This window comes from Chrysochloris asiatica, unplaced genomic scaffold, assembly GCF_000296735.1.
Source record: "Chrysochloris asiatica unplaced genomic scaffold, ChrAsi1.0 scaffold00021, whole genome shotgun sequence".
NCBI lineage: Eukaryota > Metazoa > Chordata > Mammalia > Afrosoricida > Chrysochloridae > Chrysochloris > Chrysochloris asiatica.
The window spans coordinates 10,453,052-10,470,700 of record NW_006408539.1 but is presented as its reverse complement, the minus strand read 5'-3'; the positions used below and the strand labels follow the sequence as shown (position 1 = coordinate 10,470,700).

At 43.9% G+C, this 17,649-nt stretch overlaps 1 protein-coding gene across 1 annotated transcript in view; it reads left to right on the top strand.

Moving 5' to 3' along the window:
- The first annotated feature begins 397 nt into the window (after positions 1-397).
- LOC102827966 (asparagine--tRNA ligase, cytoplasmic-like) overlaps positions 398-17,649 on the top strand; it is a 30,414-nt gene continuing 13,162 nt past the window's right edge. Inside the window, exons 1-9 of the mRNA XM_006837570.1 lie at positions 398-440; positions 1,577-1,659; positions 4,423-4,488; positions 4,591-4,683; positions 4,917-5,006; positions 6,136-6,214; positions 7,431-7,501; positions 8,217-8,303; positions 12,276-12,497. Coding sequence (XP_006837633.1) covers positions 398-440; positions 1,577-1,659; positions 4,423-4,488; positions 4,591-4,683; positions 4,917-5,006; positions 6,136-6,214; positions 7,431-7,501; positions 8,217-8,303; positions 12,276-12,497 — 834 coding nt within the window. The remainder of the gene's footprint in view (positions 441-1,576; positions 1,660-4,422; positions 4,489-4,590; positions 4,684-4,916; positions 5,007-6,135; positions 6,215-7,430; positions 7,502-8,216; positions 8,304-12,275; positions 12,498-17,649) is intronic.

Here is a 17,649-nt window from a genome sequence, read left to right as displayed (position 1 = left end):
CGGTACGACTGGCTATTCCTGTCTGACTTTCGCACTCCCACATCGTTGCTAGCCGTGCCATCAACAAACATTTCAGCATGTGTGATCGGGAATGAAATTCTTTCTCTGGCTCCAGAGGGGAATCGAACGCGAGTCCCCAGCTGGGTGGCACCCACGCAACGGGGACCGTCAGCGAACCCAGCAGCCGCAGGGCACCCTCCGGACCCGGAAGTCGCTTCTGCCCTGACATAAAAGGGCGGCTCCAGCGTCGCTTACCCACTTTCCCGAACCAATGGTGTCCCGACGTTCCTGTGACTCACTAGTGCGTCGGATACAAAGACGTTGTATGATGCAACCACCGAGTAGAGGAAGTCGCAGGTGAAGGTTGGAGTGGCAAGGCGGCAGCACGTTCGAATCCATGCCCTTGGAGGTGACCAGGATAACCGCAGGGATGGTGTTAGGTGAGTGAGTGTCGGAACCCGGTGTGTGTTAGTGTCGCGATGTGTTTCCCTTCTGGTCATGAACCTGAAGGCTCACATCCCGGCTCAACTTACTGTTGGGCCGAATCGGACGTCCCCTCGCACCCAAATATTTGCTAAAGGATTGAGTGGAGGGAGACGCCTGGACTCTGGTTCTCCCCGGAACTCCCCTCGAGTTCTGGGGGCCCGGGGCAGAGATGGCGGTCGCTCCACCCTACACCCCCGCCTCCATGCGGAGAATCACGTGATTCAGCAGAAATACTGAGACTGTTTCAGAGACGAGTTTACCCCCAAACCCCAGATGTCATTCCAAAAAGGGAAAACCGAAATCAAACCCACTGAGGTCCGGTCGATCCCGATAGCAACCCTATAGGACAGAGTAGAACTGCTTTTATGACAACCTTTACCGGAGCAGACAGTGCCAGCTTTCTCCTACGGGGCGTCTGGTGGATTTGAACTGCTGACCTAGCAGTTGGCAGATGGACAATTTACTCACAGTGCCACTTCATCTTTATGGAGATTTCTGTAAAGGCTTCCTGGTGTAGTAGAAAAAGGAAAAGATGTAGGAGGTCTGGATTAATGTCACAGGTCAGTTTTACTAATTGTGAGGCCTTCTGTAATTTACTTCTGTATAGTGGTTTCCTTTAGGGATCAGAGGGCATAAAATTCATTCTGAAAAGCGAAATTGTAGTATGTTTTTGTGAGATTACCATTGAAATGGTGGTGGTGGTGAGCTGAATAGTTGGTTCAGACTCATAGCCACCCTGTGTAGGGTTTTCTAGGCTGTAAATCTTTACCGAAGCGCCCTGTGTAGGGTTTTCTAGGCTGTAAATCTTTACCGAAGCAGAAAGCCTCATCTTTCTTCCACAGAACAGCTAGTAGTTTCAAACTGCTGACCTTGAGGTTAGCAGCCCCACCTGTAACCAGTCAGTTACCAGAGCTCCTTATCATTGAAATGGGGTGTGGGAAAAGATTGATATAATTTTCTTTGGCCTGTGGTAGTTTTTTCAACTCTGTTTACAAAGATGAAGAATGGGTAATCTAGTTGCAGTGTGTGGTGATTCATACTTTCTTGGATAAATAAGTAACCTAATATCATTTTTTTTCTTTTTAAACAGAGGAGCTTTATGTCTCAGATCGAGAGGGAAATGATGCAACTGGTGATGGAACCCAGGAGAAACCTTTCAAAACAGGTCTAAAGGTAGTGTCTCAGCTCATTCAGCAAGCAGCAGTGCATTTATTAATGACTTAGGTCTCTTACTGTGTGTTTTCAGAGCAGGGAGCATAATCAGTGTATCTGGTAGGTGTTAGATGTTCCATGTCTAAATTTACTTGGATGTTTTTCAAAGATGGCTTCCCTTTTTTCTCTTACCCTGTGGCATTGCAGCTTTGAAGTGTTTTTTTTGTTTTGTTTTGTTTTTTCTTTCTTTCATGAGTCAGATTGCCAGGTTCTGTTTTCCTCAGGCACACTGAGAACTTGTTCAAGTTTCTTACGGAGTGACTCCTTAGAGCCCTTGTGGTGGGTTCAGCCTCTTCTAGAGGGGAAGCCCAGAGTCTGGAGACTCGGAAGCCTGATTTATAGCCATATTGCAAGAATGGACTCGTTTCTCAGAAGCACACTCTCTAACTCAGGTGTCTGGAGCTTGAAACCAGAATGCCAGTTTATTAATTTATATAATCTTGTTTCTCAGGATCTGGAATCTTCTGAAGAGTTGAGCACATTCTCTCTAAGCAAATTTATATGGGAAGCCAAATACAGATCAGGGTGTTCTTTGAGAATGTGGACTGAGAAAATGGGTATTCCGTGGGTCTAGTAGGCCCATTAAGGTGTGACCTACAAATCGGTGTCCCTGTATCCCTTTTGTTGGGAATGCTAACATCATTGACTGCAACTTCCCACCGTATTTGGAAAATGATCAAAGATCCCCCTTGAACATGCTCAGAAAAGCACTGTCCCTGACTCCTTTTTCTGTTCTCCCGGGTCTGGCCACTCCCCCTTACTGTCAGTCCTCCTGTCCTGAGAACCTTCTCTCTTTACCGGATGATTCTGTGTAGTTTGGTGTATCATCCATAAGTCATAGGTCATAGCCTTTAGAGTGAAATCGTATTTCTCTGGCTTCTGTGTTATTGGTGTGCCTCCTCCAAACTGACAGCTGGTTAGGTGAACATTTGCTGAACGTCACTGTTAGTAAAAAGTACATCGTTCTGACTTAGGGAATTAGAGTTGACCCTTCTTGTTTTACCGTCAGAAAGGAAGGAATTCGTACATCCTGTTAGGTAGGGAATGAATTCCTTGCAACCTCTTTTTTTGGGCGTTAGGGTAGGAGGATATCCACAAAAACCCTCAGGAATATAAATTTAAACAATCAAAGGCCACATTCTGCAAACCTGCCTCCTGACCACCAGCTCTCAGTCCCTCTCTTTCCATGAATCTAGTCTTCACCTGCTCCATCTCTTCATGTCCCCATCTCTGCCTTCATCTCTGGTGTCGCTGCTTCTCTGGATAAGGTCCTGCATTCAGCTTATGCTCTTCTCCCCTAATGGTTCTAGGGCCCTCTGTTTTCTGGACTGTAAGATTAACTACTGCCCCATTTTTATTACAAAACTTCTACCTTTACAGTTGTGACAGTCACAGTTAGTCAGGATAACAATTACTCACTATTGAATCATGCAAATCTGTTCCCATCTTTTTTCACCAGACAAGTCTAGACAAGATGAAAACTATTCAATTAGATGCCGACTTCCCTTGCGTACCCTTAAACTACACTCTCTCCTGAAAACTTGTAAGTCAGTCACTTTGAGCCTTTATGCTCCCTCTGCAGCAACCTCTTAGTAGAAATAATGTTACATTTAAACGAACAGTTTTTTCAGGTTTAGAAATTAGACACTTAGAAGAGATCCATTTTTGTAAGACTCAGATCTTACTGGTGGAGAGAGTGATTCTTGGCTGACTTACTAACTTTTGATAGTGAACTGAGTGGAGGTTTACAGAGCAGACCATCAGTTTTACATTCAGCAAGTCACACACTTTGTTTCATCTCAGTGACTGTGTTCCCTCCGTGTAACAGCACTCATCCTACTTATGTCGTTCCTGTTTCTATCCCATCTCCTTTCCCAACCTTTCTGAACTTAGTCCTTCAGGTTATTAGGAAAAACACGCACATGAAAAAAAATCACACAGAATAAACCCCACTGTGATAAATGTACACAAGAAAAGTACACACGGTTTCATGTCTAGTGTCCTAGTGTCGTCGCTGCCGTTTTGATCTCGCATGACTGACCCTTGTAAAATACTTTGAAGGAATATTTTGAAGCAGTTAATAAAGCATTTGTTTTGCACATACTTTCAAATATCTGTTTATAAAAAGCACAAACTATATAAAATGCGAAAACAAAACAAATACGTAAAGTGATGTAGAATACAGCAATATCTGATGTGTCCCAATATTGGTGAAAAGATGTATTCTGCATATAGGATTTGTTTTTAACTAACTAGAGCTTAGTGTTTTGTATACTCAGCCATTACTATGTTGAGTTTCAAAAACCTCACCTTCTTCTTGATTTCCTACACAGGACTCGCCTTTTAAGTGTGATCTGAAAGTATTCCCTTGGCCATTGTTGGATAGCTCTTACGTTGTTGCCCATTTGTTGATGGTCCTAAAGACATTTAAAATCCCTAGTTTCTAGTGTCCAGGTTCTGGCAAACTATGGAATAACTGAGCTTAATAGATAGAATTGCTAGTGAACAAACCTGAGAGGTTTCACTCTAAGGAGAATTCTTATTGGTGCATTGAACCAATCATTCTTTCACCATCAGCTTTTGATTGTTCAGGTCTTTATGCATTTTCTTTGGCTTTTGATTATGTTCTAGATGGTTGAATTTGCCTTGTAATCAAGGAGTGATTTTGATTTTAAATATTACAGAATGTTGAAGACATTTTCTTTCTTTCCCTCTCAACCCAAGGCTTTGATGACAGTAGGAAAAGAGCCATTTCCTACCATTTACGTAGATTCACAAAAAGAAAATGAGGTAAGGTGAACCTAAACATCACAGAATTATATTTAGAGACTATGTTTCATGAGCACATGAAAGTATTGAAAAAATTAAATGCATGTGTTTTTATTTTTCTAGAGGTGGGATGTTATTTCTAAATCACAGATGAAAAACATTACAAAACTGTGGCACAGAGAACAAATGAAGAGTGAATCTCGGGAAAAGAAAGATGTGAGTAAAGAATTTGCTACTGTGGAAGTGATTTAAATTAGGGTCCTGACTCCTGGTGTGATGCTGGAGGATCAGCACTGGACTGAACCACAAGGTCAGCAGTTCAAACCCACCACCTGCTCATCGGAAACCCTGTACAGGGTTGCTATGGCACTTAGAACAGTTTTGATGGCACTTAACAATAACAAAGCAATGACTGCCTATTTGACAAATTGCTTTATCGTTAAAATTAGGCAGAAGACAATTTGCGAAGAGAAAAAAACCTGGAGGAGGCAAAGAAGATTATCATTAAAAATGACCCCAGTCTTCCAGAGCCCAAATCTGTGAGTGATGTGTAAGATTACTGCCCTTTGAACTCGGGGCCCAGTTCAGAAGGGGCTTGGCCACATCAGAGCATTATTTCCATTTTTGAGGGGCATACCACATAGTCTGTTCCTTTTGTTACTAGTTCTTCCTTTCCTTTTAGAAGGGATAGAAAGAAATGGCTTTTTAGAGTTGTGAGGCTGGTTCTTTTCGGTTCACTTTATTACCAAGTTTAGTAATTGCATGTTGAAGGAATTCTATCCAGAAAAGAGACCACAGACCCAGGCGTCCTGGCTTGGTTGTGCTCTATGCTGTCACTCCAGTGATTTGTTCCTCTCTCCGTCTCTGTTTCCTCATCCTGACATATCAGGAGTTTGAAATCCACAATTTTCATGATATTTTAAATCGATAAAAATTATTAGTAGAATTGCATCCTCTCTTCTTTCTGGGACCCAACCAGAAGTCCAGACTACAGCTCATTTTCTGTAAAGGAGTTTTAAATACTGAGATGGGCAGTCGTATTTTCTCCTACTTCTGTAGTAGTGAGGAGGCATTTTATGGTGATACTCGCTGTCGTCTTCCTCTGCTGACCTCCATCCATCAGGCACAGATCTAACCTTTGTTAGTGTCCAAGGGACCTGGACTGTGGAGCAAAAGGAAAAGGCTCTACTGGGGCCAGGATGCTTGTATTGTGGAGAGTCCGTATGCCTGTGGTAACGTCTGAAATGAACGAGAATTGGTGATCAGCCGAGTGTCTTTCCTGCCCAGTTTGGCATTAAGAGAAAGGAGATTTTGACTTTTTTTTTTAAAGGTTGAGTTTTTTTTCTCTCTTTCTCTTGCCATCTAGTGTGGGTTCTTGGTGTAGCGGTGTAAGGTCAGCACTGGACTGCTAGCCACAAGGTTGCCAGATCAAATCTATCAGCTACTCCTCAGAAACCCTATAAGGGTTGCAAAGAGTCAAAGCTGATGTAAGAGCTGTAAGTGTGGTGAGGATCTTTGGTTCTCACAATAAAGTGACTGTCTTCTATTTTGTTCCATTTGTGAATTTTAAGATTTGACTTTGTGCCTGTCCAGTATCGGAGAATACATTACGATGTGATGTATTGAATGGCGTCCATCAGTCAGATGGTCTGTATTTTAACTTGGCAGGTGAAGATCAACATGTTAGAAGCTCACAGAGGCCAAAGGGTGAAGGTGTTCGGCTGGGTCCACAGGCTGCGAAGGCAAGGTAAATGGTACAGCTGCTCCCTTGAGTTTCAAATATCCTTGGTCATCAATGAAGAAGAATATAAAAACAATTCTTTATGAGTATTGTTTTTTAAATTTTATTTTATTTTTATATCCTGGCTTTTTAAAAGCTAGAGTAGATTATATCCTGAATGTATCCTTTTTATTTGATTTAGCTATTGAAAGTTTGGGAGGCCTGGTATGGTGCTGTAGGATAAAGCACTGGACCACAAGATCTGCGGTTCAAACCCACCAGCCGCTCCTCGGAAACCGTCTGCAGGGTCACTATGAGTTGGAAGTGACTCGATGGCACTTAACAACAACAACATTGAAAGTTTTAAAATTACTTGTGTGCTGGCAACCAGTGATCAGGAAACCAAATGCCAAACCTACGGCCATCAAGTCCACTCCAACCCAGAGCAGCCCGGCACAGGCTTCCCGAGGCTGTGCATCTTCACAGGAGCTGCGCGCCTCCTCTCTCTGGAGTGGCTGGTGGGTTCCAGCTGCCGATCTCGTGACTAGCAATCTTACAGTGCCACTAGGGCCCCTTCAGTGACTAAGGGGTGCCCAGTAACTATTTGTCATGTTAAACTTGACTTAATAAAAGCCAGAGGCTGGATAACCAGAAGTTTGGAGCCAAATGTAAAACTCAATCCAACAGTAATGTTGACATTTATAATTAGTATATTTACATTTCAATTTTTCCTTCTTCAATCCTGATGTTTGATTTCTCTTTCTGTTTTTACTATTTCATCAGATGTACTTTGGTTTTGTAAGTCGTTTCCAAATCCTGTGTGTAAAAGAAATGGCACGTGGGTAGGGAAATGAGCAATTGGGTTCCCAGTCTGTGTGCAGGACATTCACACAGGTGAGGGAGGAAGACCACATCCTGCAACTCCGCTTGCTTAGTCTCCTGCTTTCCCTGTAGTTCACAAATTCACATAGGGTTTGAAAGTACAGTGAAGAAGATAACAAATGTTTTACGCATACTCAGTAGTAATGTCACTGGTAGGCACATTGAAGGATGTAGCTAGGAGGAAGGTTTGAACTTCTGCTTTTCTACTTTGGAGTTTCTGTTGTGTAAGATGAAATTGTGCTAAGTTGTGTTTTCAACTACCATCACAACAAAAATAGTAACTTGTTTTTAAAAATTGTGGAAAATAACTCTGTAAGTGATTTGAGAGCAGTCTGGGAACAATCCTCCTCCTTGTTTTTAGGAAAGAATTTGATGTTCCTGGTGTTGCGGGATGGGACTGGCTATCTCCAGTGTGTTCTGTCGGATGAGCTGGTAAATGGTTTCTCTTTTTTATGACTGTAAGGAAGCACCAACTGTCCCCCCACAGCATTCTCTACTTCTCAGGTGGGCTCGAGAATTGATTGCAATGGCCACACAGAACTCAGGCAGGACTCACAATGAGGGGGTTCATCAGGGAAGTTAACACATTACAAAGCAGGATCAGAAAATGCTCAGGATACAGGTGTTTGGTAAGGACAGCTTCTCTACCATGCCCACAGGCAGGCCTGTCTCTGGCCTGGCCTCTGCCCTCAGAGGCAGTGTTACAAAGCTCTTTTAGCAATGGTGATGAGTCCCAAAGGACACTCAGCTCTGCTATAAGCCTCAACCTGAAGGCGCTCAGCTCTAGCTCCCTGGGTGGACACACAGCAACCCTAATGAAGTGCATGGAAGCACCTCACTTGGTAAATGAGCCTCCTGTCCAGAGACACTCAGCTGTGGTAGCTCTGTGGGCTTGGAAGTCCACCGCCCTTAACATGACTCACAACTGAATGAGATAATCCAACATGCTCTCTTCCCCGAACCCATCAGGAAATCTGTCTCCTACACAAAGAGCCTTCCTTTACTAGTATTAACAGTTGGTAGCTGCCTGGCTTACTGTACCACAACTAGACCACCTAACATGTCTGTAAACAGTCGCGTCAGCTTTCTCTCCCTGACGTCTTTTCATATGAGTGAGTAGCTGAGTTGGCCTGTTCGTCTTTTCCAGTGTCAGTGTTACAGTGGGATGGTCCTGTCCACCGAGAGCAGCGTCGCAGTGTATGGAATGCTGACTCTCACCCCAAAAGGCAAGCAGGTGAGTTTCAGTGAGCTCCTCACTTGGGGGGAGAGGCTTGTATGTTTTCTTACTGTGTCTATATTTGCTGGTGTTCAGCATGCAACTAAGAAAATGTGTTGGGCTTACTAAATTTAGGGTGCCTTTTCCAGTGGAACATGTATATCAGCCTACACAACTCACACGGTGAGAGGAGCTCAGGGTTTTCCAACTTTACAGAATTTCTAAATAATCCTCGAGTGCTGCAAAGTACCCACTGTGCCGTGGGTGTGAGAACCACTATTTAGCTAGGTAAAAGTAAAAAAAGTAACAGTCCTCTCCCTGAAAACTTCAGGAAGGAACACTAAGTTAGAAAGTTGCTGAATAGAGTTCGAAACCTGTTTTTTAAATTTATTTTTTATTGTGAATTATGTGATAATTTATATGGGAGAACATTAGTTTTACATTCATCCTATCGTATATCTTTTCATTGCCATGGATGCAATCCCCTTCATGCATCATCATCAACCAACCAGAGCATATACCCTGCAAGCCTGCTCCTCCCTCCCCCCAGTCATCAACACACAGCTCCTCTCCCTCTCTGGATCTGAGCTGCTCCATCTCTCCACGTCATTGGCTCTGCCTCCATCTCAGGCATCACTGCTTCTCTGGGTAGGGTCCCAGTCTCCACTCTTCTCCATTGATGGTCCCAGGGACCTCCGCTCCTAGACTGCAAAGTTAATCACTCCCCTCCTTGCTACAAAATGTCTACCTTTACTTTTCCAACCCTTACAGTCAGTCCTGATAGCAATTATTCACTATTGTATCATAAGAGACCGAGACCAATTCCCAATTCCTTTTATCATCCCCACTTAGACAGATTGGATACTACTCAGTGGAGATTCTACTTTCCTCCACACCCTCTAGATCTAGACTCCCTCCTGAAAGCTTGTAAGCTAGTCACTTCTTGCCTTTGTAGCCTCCCCCATTTTGGGTAGCCAATGTCCAAGTTACCCATCCCTGTCTACTCTATGTATGGAGGGGGTGGGAATGATCCTTGCTGTAAAGATTTGTTCTCTGTTTTGAGCTACTGCATCCATAGGTGTAGGTCCAGTTCATCAAATTGTATCAGATTACTCTTTTTTTTCCTCCTTTCTTCTTCTTTTTGAGCTCTTATTATCCAGTCATTGAAGCCAGGTCAAGTGGGTATTATCTGCAAGTGTGGGTGTTCTTGTGCATATGCCCTCTCTGCTTATCAGCTGGATGCTTCATTCTCCACTCTAGTCCTCCGTGGCTTTGTCACTGACTCTGGGCCCAAGAGTCCAAGAGTCCCCAGGTCTTGCAACACTGCTGGCCAACCAGGTCTCCACCCGGATTCATAGGAGTCTATTGAACATTGTAGGGCTTTGCTCTCAGCTTCGTTGCTGTTTTTCCCTCACTTTCCCTTAACGTTGAGAAACGTGGTCACGTGTCAGAGTGTGTATTCTTATTGAGTCTTAGTGTTGGAAGGGAATTTGCTCTGAGGGGACCCGACCACTTGCCTTTATGTCTCCTGGGCGAGCAGCTTGCTTGTTCTTGTAGTAATCGGTTGGTCTGCCTATATTGTTTTGTATTTTTCCTGTTGGTCTTTCTTTCAAGAAGTATCTTGTGTTCTTTTAGCCACTCCAGGCTCGTCTGTTTGTCCTTTCAAGTGGAAATTTCCCACCTCAGAAGATTCTGGATGCTCTTCAGGATTCCACTTATAGTCTTATGTAATGCAGAGGCTCCCCTGGAAGCCTACTTCACTGGGCGTGTTATAGCCCCATTTTAGATATTCCAATCAGAAAACGGACTTACAAGCTTTCTATGGTGCTATTTCAGGCTATTCCCTTCTCTCCCCCTCCAGTGCCTATTTAATGATGGTATGCAAGGGAAACCAAGATTCAAAAGACAGCCAAGCATCTTAACATTCTTTTCCCCATTCCAACCATGTCTCAGTCCCTGTATCCCAGAGTTCTATTGTTCCAAGGCTGTGCATATATCATTATTTACCTCTGTCCCACTTTGCCCATGGAAACCTGCCTGATTGTTCTTCCATTTGCCTCCCCCTACTTGTATATTGCCCCCCTCCCTAGCACCCAAACTATCCTGTGTCTATTCCCTGCCCTGTGTTCCACCTTCCCCTCCCCTCACCCTACCCAAAAAAGCTCTTTTTTGAAAACAAATTAGATAAGACTTTAGTATTTCAAAGAGTCGTTATCTAGCTAAGAAGCACATCATCTATGCCGGTCACAGTTGTTAAGTGCCGTTAAGTCAGTTCTGACTCTTAGCGACCCTGTGTAGAGTTTCCGAGGCTTTAAATCTTCCTGGGAGCAGAAACAGAAAGCCTCATCTTTCCCCTGTGGAACAGCTGGTAGGCTTGGACTGCAGGCCTTGTGGTTTGCAATCCAGTGTTGTCCTGTGGAGCTGTTCCCTCTTGGTAGTTGTGTAATAAGTGCTGTGGGTATGTATACTAAGGAACCCTGGTGATATAGTGGATTAAATGTTAGGATACTAACTGCAAGGTCAGTTCATACCCACCGGAAGATTCACGTTCTCAGAGACCTTACGGAACAGATATTCTGTCATCTAGGATTGCTGAGTCGTAACTGATTCCAGGGCAGTGAGGGGGTGGCTGTACTTGTTGGTTAGGAAAGAGAGAGTGTGTTTTACCTCCAGAGGCATCCCCCAGAGTCTCCTAATGGACTAAAAATATTGATAAGTATAAACGAACTAATCTATACTAAAAATGAATTGTTGCATGAAGTTCATGAAATTTCCTGGAAGTAATGTGATTGCAAAATAGGTTGTTGTCGCAATCTTACTGTTCAGGGTTTAGCACCATGTGAATTACTTTGGCCTTGATTTGTGGCTTTTAAAATTAATTGCTTATAATGAAGTTGGAGTCCTGGTGTGGCACTGTGGATTAATGCTCTGGGCTCCAAAGTCATTTGAACTTCAAAGTTAGTGGTTCAAGCTCATAAGCCACTTTTCAGAAACCATATACAGGGTCGTTGTGGGTCAGAACCGACTCAATGACACTTAGCAATAACAACAAATAATGAATTTCCTGTTGTTAAGTGCTGTCAAGTTGGTTCCAACTCATAGCGACCCTGTGTAGGTTTCTGAGGAGCAGCTGGTGGCTTTAAATCTGCTGCTTTGTGGTTATAATGTTTATCCTACGTTGCCACACCAAATCAAGGCAAAAAAGATACATTAAAGTGTTAACAGTAGTTAGCTATTTCAGGTTGTGGGTTACAGATCATTTAATCTGCTAAAGAGTATGTAAAGTAACTCTGGTAGCGTAGTGGTTAGGAATCGGGCTGCTAACCTCAAGGTCAGCAGTTCAAAACCAACAGCTGTTCTGCAGGAGAAAGATGAGGGCATTCTGTTCCTGTAAAAATTTACAGCCTCGGAAACCTTGTGCAGTGTCACTATGAGTCAGAACCCACTCCGTGGCACATCACCACTCCAAAGGAGTATGTGCTTTTCTGAGCCATGGCATGGCATGGCACTGTAGGATAAGCTCTGGACTTCTAACTGCAAGGTCAGCAATTCAAACCCATCAGATGCTCTCAGAAACTCATAACAGGGTCGGTCAGAACCTCCTCAAATGGCGCTTAACAGCAACAGTGTGCATTCCTATGTTAAATTTAAAAAATAATAATTGTGAGGTTAAACTGAATTGTTGTTGTTATTGTGAAGTGCCGTCAAGTCGGTTCCGACCCATAGAGACCCTGTATAGGTTTTCCAAGGAACAGATGGTGAACTTGAACTGCCAACCTTGCAGTTCAAACAGTTTTCAGTCTGACGCATTAGGCCACAGCACCACACCAGGACTCCTAAACTGAACCAGCCTACCTAATAATGCTGAGCTTCTTAGGATCAATGGTTTACTAAAAATTTTGACATAAATGAAAATCTTCAGTCTTGTTAACTTCTGTTATTTGTTTGTTCCTCTTTTTTGTCCTCGCCACTCCCTTTCGTAAAATGTAGGCTCCAGGGGGTCATGAGCTCAGCTGTGACTTCTGGGAACTCATTGGATTGGCCCCTGCTGGAGGAGCCGATAACCTGATCAATGAGGAGTCTGACGTTGATGTCCAGCTCAACAACAGACACATGATGATCCGAGGAGAAAACATGTCCAAGATCCTGAAAGCTCGCTCCCTGATCACCAGGTGCTTCCGAGATCACTTCTTTGACAGGGGCTACTGTGAGGTGCGTGTGGCAAACAGTATCGATCCCTCTGTCTGTCTGTCTGTCTGTCTGTCTGTCTGTCTGTCTGTGTGTATAAGGTAAGCACTGGCCCTCTGGCCACTCCTTGAAAGGTTAAGCTTTCTGCTCCTGTAATTTACAACTTCGGAACCCTATAGAGGGTCTCTGTGGTTGGTTTGACTTGATGGCAGTGGGTTTTGGGTTTGGGTTTATATAAATGTGTGTGTCCGTATCTAGAGTATATATTCATATTATCTATATAGTTTCTCTTGTTGTTTTGTTGTTGAAAATACACACAGCAGAGCATATATCAGTTCAACAGTTTCTCGCTGTGCAATTGAGAGACACTGCTGATATTCTTCTCCCCTCCTTCCTGATTTGTTTTCCCCTGTTGACAGTAACTCACTGTCCCCCGAGGCTCATGGCTGACCTCTTGATGCGCTGTTGTCCATTTGATCCTATAGTGATAGTTCTTAAAGGATCACAATGCTCAACTCAGACTAGTTAAGGCAATTCTTGTTTGGTTGTTTTCTTTTAGCTTAAATAATACTTGATTGTGTTTTCGTGGGCGTTTACACAGTAAATTTGGTTCCCGTTTAACAGCTGTTGTACAAATTGTTCATTGACATTGGTTACGTTTTCTACAATGTGTCAACATCCTCATTAATTCCATTCTGGGAGCTTCCCTGCCAGTATTCTAGTTTCCTAATGCCCCTCCTTTACCCTTGCCTCTTTGCTTTGGAGTAATTCTTGACCATTTGGTCACCTAGAGATGATTTCTGTTGCTGTTGAGAATAGCCACAGTAGAGTGTACACCAGGTCAGCAGTTTTTCTGTGTAACAACATGCACTGATACTGCTTCCATTCTTCAAGTTGTACAACCTTTCTCACCCTCTTTTCCCTAAGGTCACTGTCCCCTAAGCTTCCTATGTAATCTCCTGAGTTGCTATTGTTGATGTGGGGCTATATGGAGGTGGTGGTGGTGGTGATGTACCCTGGTGTTGCTTCTGACCCATAGCGAACCTGTACAGGGTTTCTGAGGCTGTAAATCTTTATGAGAGCAGAAAGTCTCATCTTTTTACCGTGGAACAGCTGGTAGTTTCGAACTGCTGACCTTAAGATTCGCAGCCCGATTCGTGACCACAAACCCTGTACAGGGTCGCTATGGGTCGGAACCGACTCAACGGCACTTAACAACAACAACACTACCAGAGCTCCTTGTGGTGCTATATAGACAGTCTTCAAAGATGAGATGATCATGCTTAAGTCAGATACTTTTTACTCATTTAGGTAAAAGATGAGATGATCATGCTTAAGTCAGATACTTTTTACTCATTTAGGTAAACTTTTTTTTTTTTTTTTTTTTTTTAATGTTTTACTGTGAATTATGTGATAGTTTACATGGGAGAACATTAGCTTTACATTCATCCTATCGTATATCGTTACATTGCCATGATTACAGTCTCCTCCATACATCATCAATCAGGTAAGCTCTTGTTTGGTTTTAAGAAGACTTTGGGAGTTTAAGGCTTAAAGATAATCTCATAACAATAGTCTTGAGAATTCATTCAGCCACCATGGCTCTAGAAACTCTGAATTTTATGAGAATTTGAAATTCTGTTCTGCATTTCTCTTTTTTTGGTCACATTTTACCTATAGAGTTTTCAATCAAAATGTTCAGTAATGGTAGCTGAGCACCATGCCCTCTGGTCTCATGTCAGAGGAGGCTGTTTATCACCCATTCCCACCCATTTCATTCCCCAGCTTGTTCCTGCCCCTCCTCCTCTCTCTGTTGCCCCAGGTGAATAAGGAGCCTTTGTTAGACCTTGGGTGGCCACTTACAAGCTTTGAAGATCTCAGGCATTATGCCATTAACAGCAGATAGAACAGAAGAGGTGAACAGGGATGACCCTGAAACCATGATTCTAAACCTCCAGACCAAGACATGAACTCCCGTAGAGTATTTGCTTGGTCCTAAGCAACCCCATCAGCTACTCTGTTTGTTGGTTTAAAGATGCATATTGTTTACTGTGAGATGGAATGAGCTGGAACACAAATACCCACATGTAAGGCTTTATTGGGGGTCAGGAGGAAAGAGAGAGAGAGAGTGTATTGCCCAGGGAAGGATTTTTATACTGGTCAAAGAGGTGGGCGGGGTTGAGATTAGTGGAGGTCAATGATAGGTTGACTAGGGACGACATGCTGGTAGGGAGGGAAGAGTGCTGGTAGGGAGAGAAGAAGTTCCTGTAGGTTGGAAGAGAGGTTTCTCCCAGTAGGGAGAGTGAAAGCCTGACAAACAGCCATTTTATTATGCACGTGGATGAGATATTCTATCATTCCAGCCTTTTGTTGTTATGGGTACAGGGACAGAGGTCATCTCTTCTGGACCTGCTTCCTGCTGGAAGGGGCGAAGAGGAGGGAACTATGTATCTGGCATGCTCTTCTGGCTGGTCCTGTTGCTTGGCAGTGGTTGGTATCCGGCCATAAGGAATGTGTCTGGTTTGTGAAGGCCCTCAGGCATTCCTGAAGAAAATTTTGAAGGCGGGTGCCAAATAACATTATCAGGAGGATTATAGTTAATGGCCCTAGGAAAGGGAGGAGCCAAGGCCACCAGGAGGACATTAGAGTCCAACCATAGTTGGCTGTTTCTGATTGCCTAGTGCGAATTCTGTCTTTTAATTGTTACCTTGCTTGAGGGGTATGTCAGATCCATTGACAAAATAACAGCATTCGTCACCTAGGTTCTGGCATATTCCACCTTTCTCAGCTGTGAGGTCTAAACCACATTGGTTTTGGAGTACTACTTCAGCTAGTGAGTTCACTTGATTTTGTAAGGCAAGGAAGGTGTCTGCCACCCTTTCCATGTCCCTTTCAAGGCCTCTGATAATTTTTGTAATAGATGTTACTAATCAGATGGGGTTAATATTCAGGCTGCAGGTGTTGTGTGGGTAGGCATTTGAAAATTTTTTCCACATAAGAAAAATATTCCTTTTGGCCCACATGTTGGGATTCCTTTTGGCCCACATGTTGGGTTGCTTACCTTTGTAATGTCAGTGCACCAGGAGTTTGGAAGGGAGAGGGAGGAAAGATTAGTGATGTTGTTGTAGTTATGCAGGTGAGGTTGGTGTAATACTGAGGCCATTGTCCATGAGGAGAGGTCCTGTGTGGTGTATGGTGGTTGTATTAGGATATGATTTAGGGACCGGGTTGGTGGGAATGGCTGTGGCTGAGTACCCCAGGTCCCTATAGGGCAAACAAACTCAGCATGAGGTTTTATTGAATATGGTTTCTATTTCAGTGATTAGGGTGCGATGGGATTGGTGGATGCTGTCAGGATCTAGCCTTGTTCTCAGTCCCAGCTTCTACACTGATCATTTTCCTTGCTGCATCTGCAACCTCCATCTGACATCCCTATTTGGGTTTGATATGTCCAGCAGACAGGCTTGTTGCAAGCTGTGGATTGGGAAGCCATGTAATTAGAGAGTTTGAACAGGTACCATACTCTGATTCCACAAAACTGCTTGATGACAGGTGTTTGTCCCAGATAGCAAGCAGAGTGCATAAAGGTCAAGACACTGGAGCGTCCGTGGCTGTATTAGGGGTTGAGCATGTTTTGCCATTTTGGCAGGGTTGAGATAAAGAGTATAGTGAGCATACTGGGATGATGACAAGGCCCACTATGAAGAGGAAGAGTAAGACAAAGAGTATTTGAGAATGGCGAGGCCACTTGGGGGGTGAGACAGAGAAGAGGCCTACTGCAAGGAGAGGTCCTGTGTTTCTACCCATATAGACCTTGAAGGCTACATTTAAGAAGTCCCATTGATTTGCCTGGGGACCCTCCTCAAAAAAATTTTTTTGTTTGCTTTTTATGTCTGGGGCCAACTGAGAGATGAAATGAGTATTAATAACTCTCATGATTATATCCTACTAGGGATGCTGGATCTAGTTTGGTGTATTTTTGTAGCGCCTCCGTTAGACGTGATAGAAATTGGGCCCGATTGTCATCTGAATTTTGGGTAATATTTCTAATCTTGTTGTAGTTGACTGCTTTATGAGCAGTTCTTTTTAGGCCTTCACTTCAGCAAGGCAAAGAATCATATGATCTCTAAGTCCACAGTTGGCATGGCCTGGTTGATCCCAAGAGGGATCTTCTCGGGGAACTGCCTGAGCTTCCACTGGCTTATTGTTGCTCATAGCATGCACCTCGTCATAACTGAGAGTGATGTAGAAGTCATGTCAGGTGAGGCAATAGGATTGAGTGAGGTATTTGAATTCTTTGATGTAGGTGTCTGGATGGGAGGATAAATTTCCTAGCCTCTTTTCAATTTGTGAGAGGTCAGATAGGGAAAAATGGAACATGGACACAGACAATGCTCTATGCCCTAGCTGCCTCACACATAATAGCATCAGGGGTGCAGGCAGTGGTGGGTCTTGGGGTCGATAAGAGTGGTCTCAGGACCCAGTTTGTGGTGGAGAGGGAGGATTCAGCTGAATGGGTGAGGCTTGACCCCAGATGGTGGTGGAACGGAGCCATGAGGAGAAAGAGAGCAGGAAGAGGAAGTGGGCGGGGTGGTGGAAGAGGATGGGCTGTATCGAGAGGAGAGTGTAAGTGGGGATGGCCATGGTCTGATGGGTCAAAAGAGGAAACATCTAGGAGGGAGCTTGGGTCTTGGGTGGGGAGTGGTTACTCATAGGCTAGAAGGACTGAGAAGGGGAGCAAGTAAGAGAGAAGGATGAGAACAAAGCTAGAAAGAAGGATGAGAACAGAGAGAAAAGACAAGCCTGTACACGTAGGCGACCGCAGGCCATTTGCCTCTGCACTGACAAGTTGTCAAGGTCATGAAGGATGTTAAAATTGAGGGTGTCATTCTCTGGCCATTAGGAACCTTTATCAAGTTCATATTGAGGCCACTCTTGATTACAGAAAAGGAGTAAGTGTCGAGGCTTGATATCGGGTTGTAGGCCTAGTGCCTTAAGCTTGCGCAGGAGGCAGCCGGTGTGGAGTGAGAAGGTTTAGACGGTGAGGTTCCCATTATAATTGCAGCCAGAGAGTTAAGGTGAGGATCAGGAAGCCTCCCAGGAGAAGGGCAAAGAGAGGAGCATCCTCGTCTCTCTTGCCAGACCCCTGAGAGAAGAGAGAGGAATTGAGCTAACG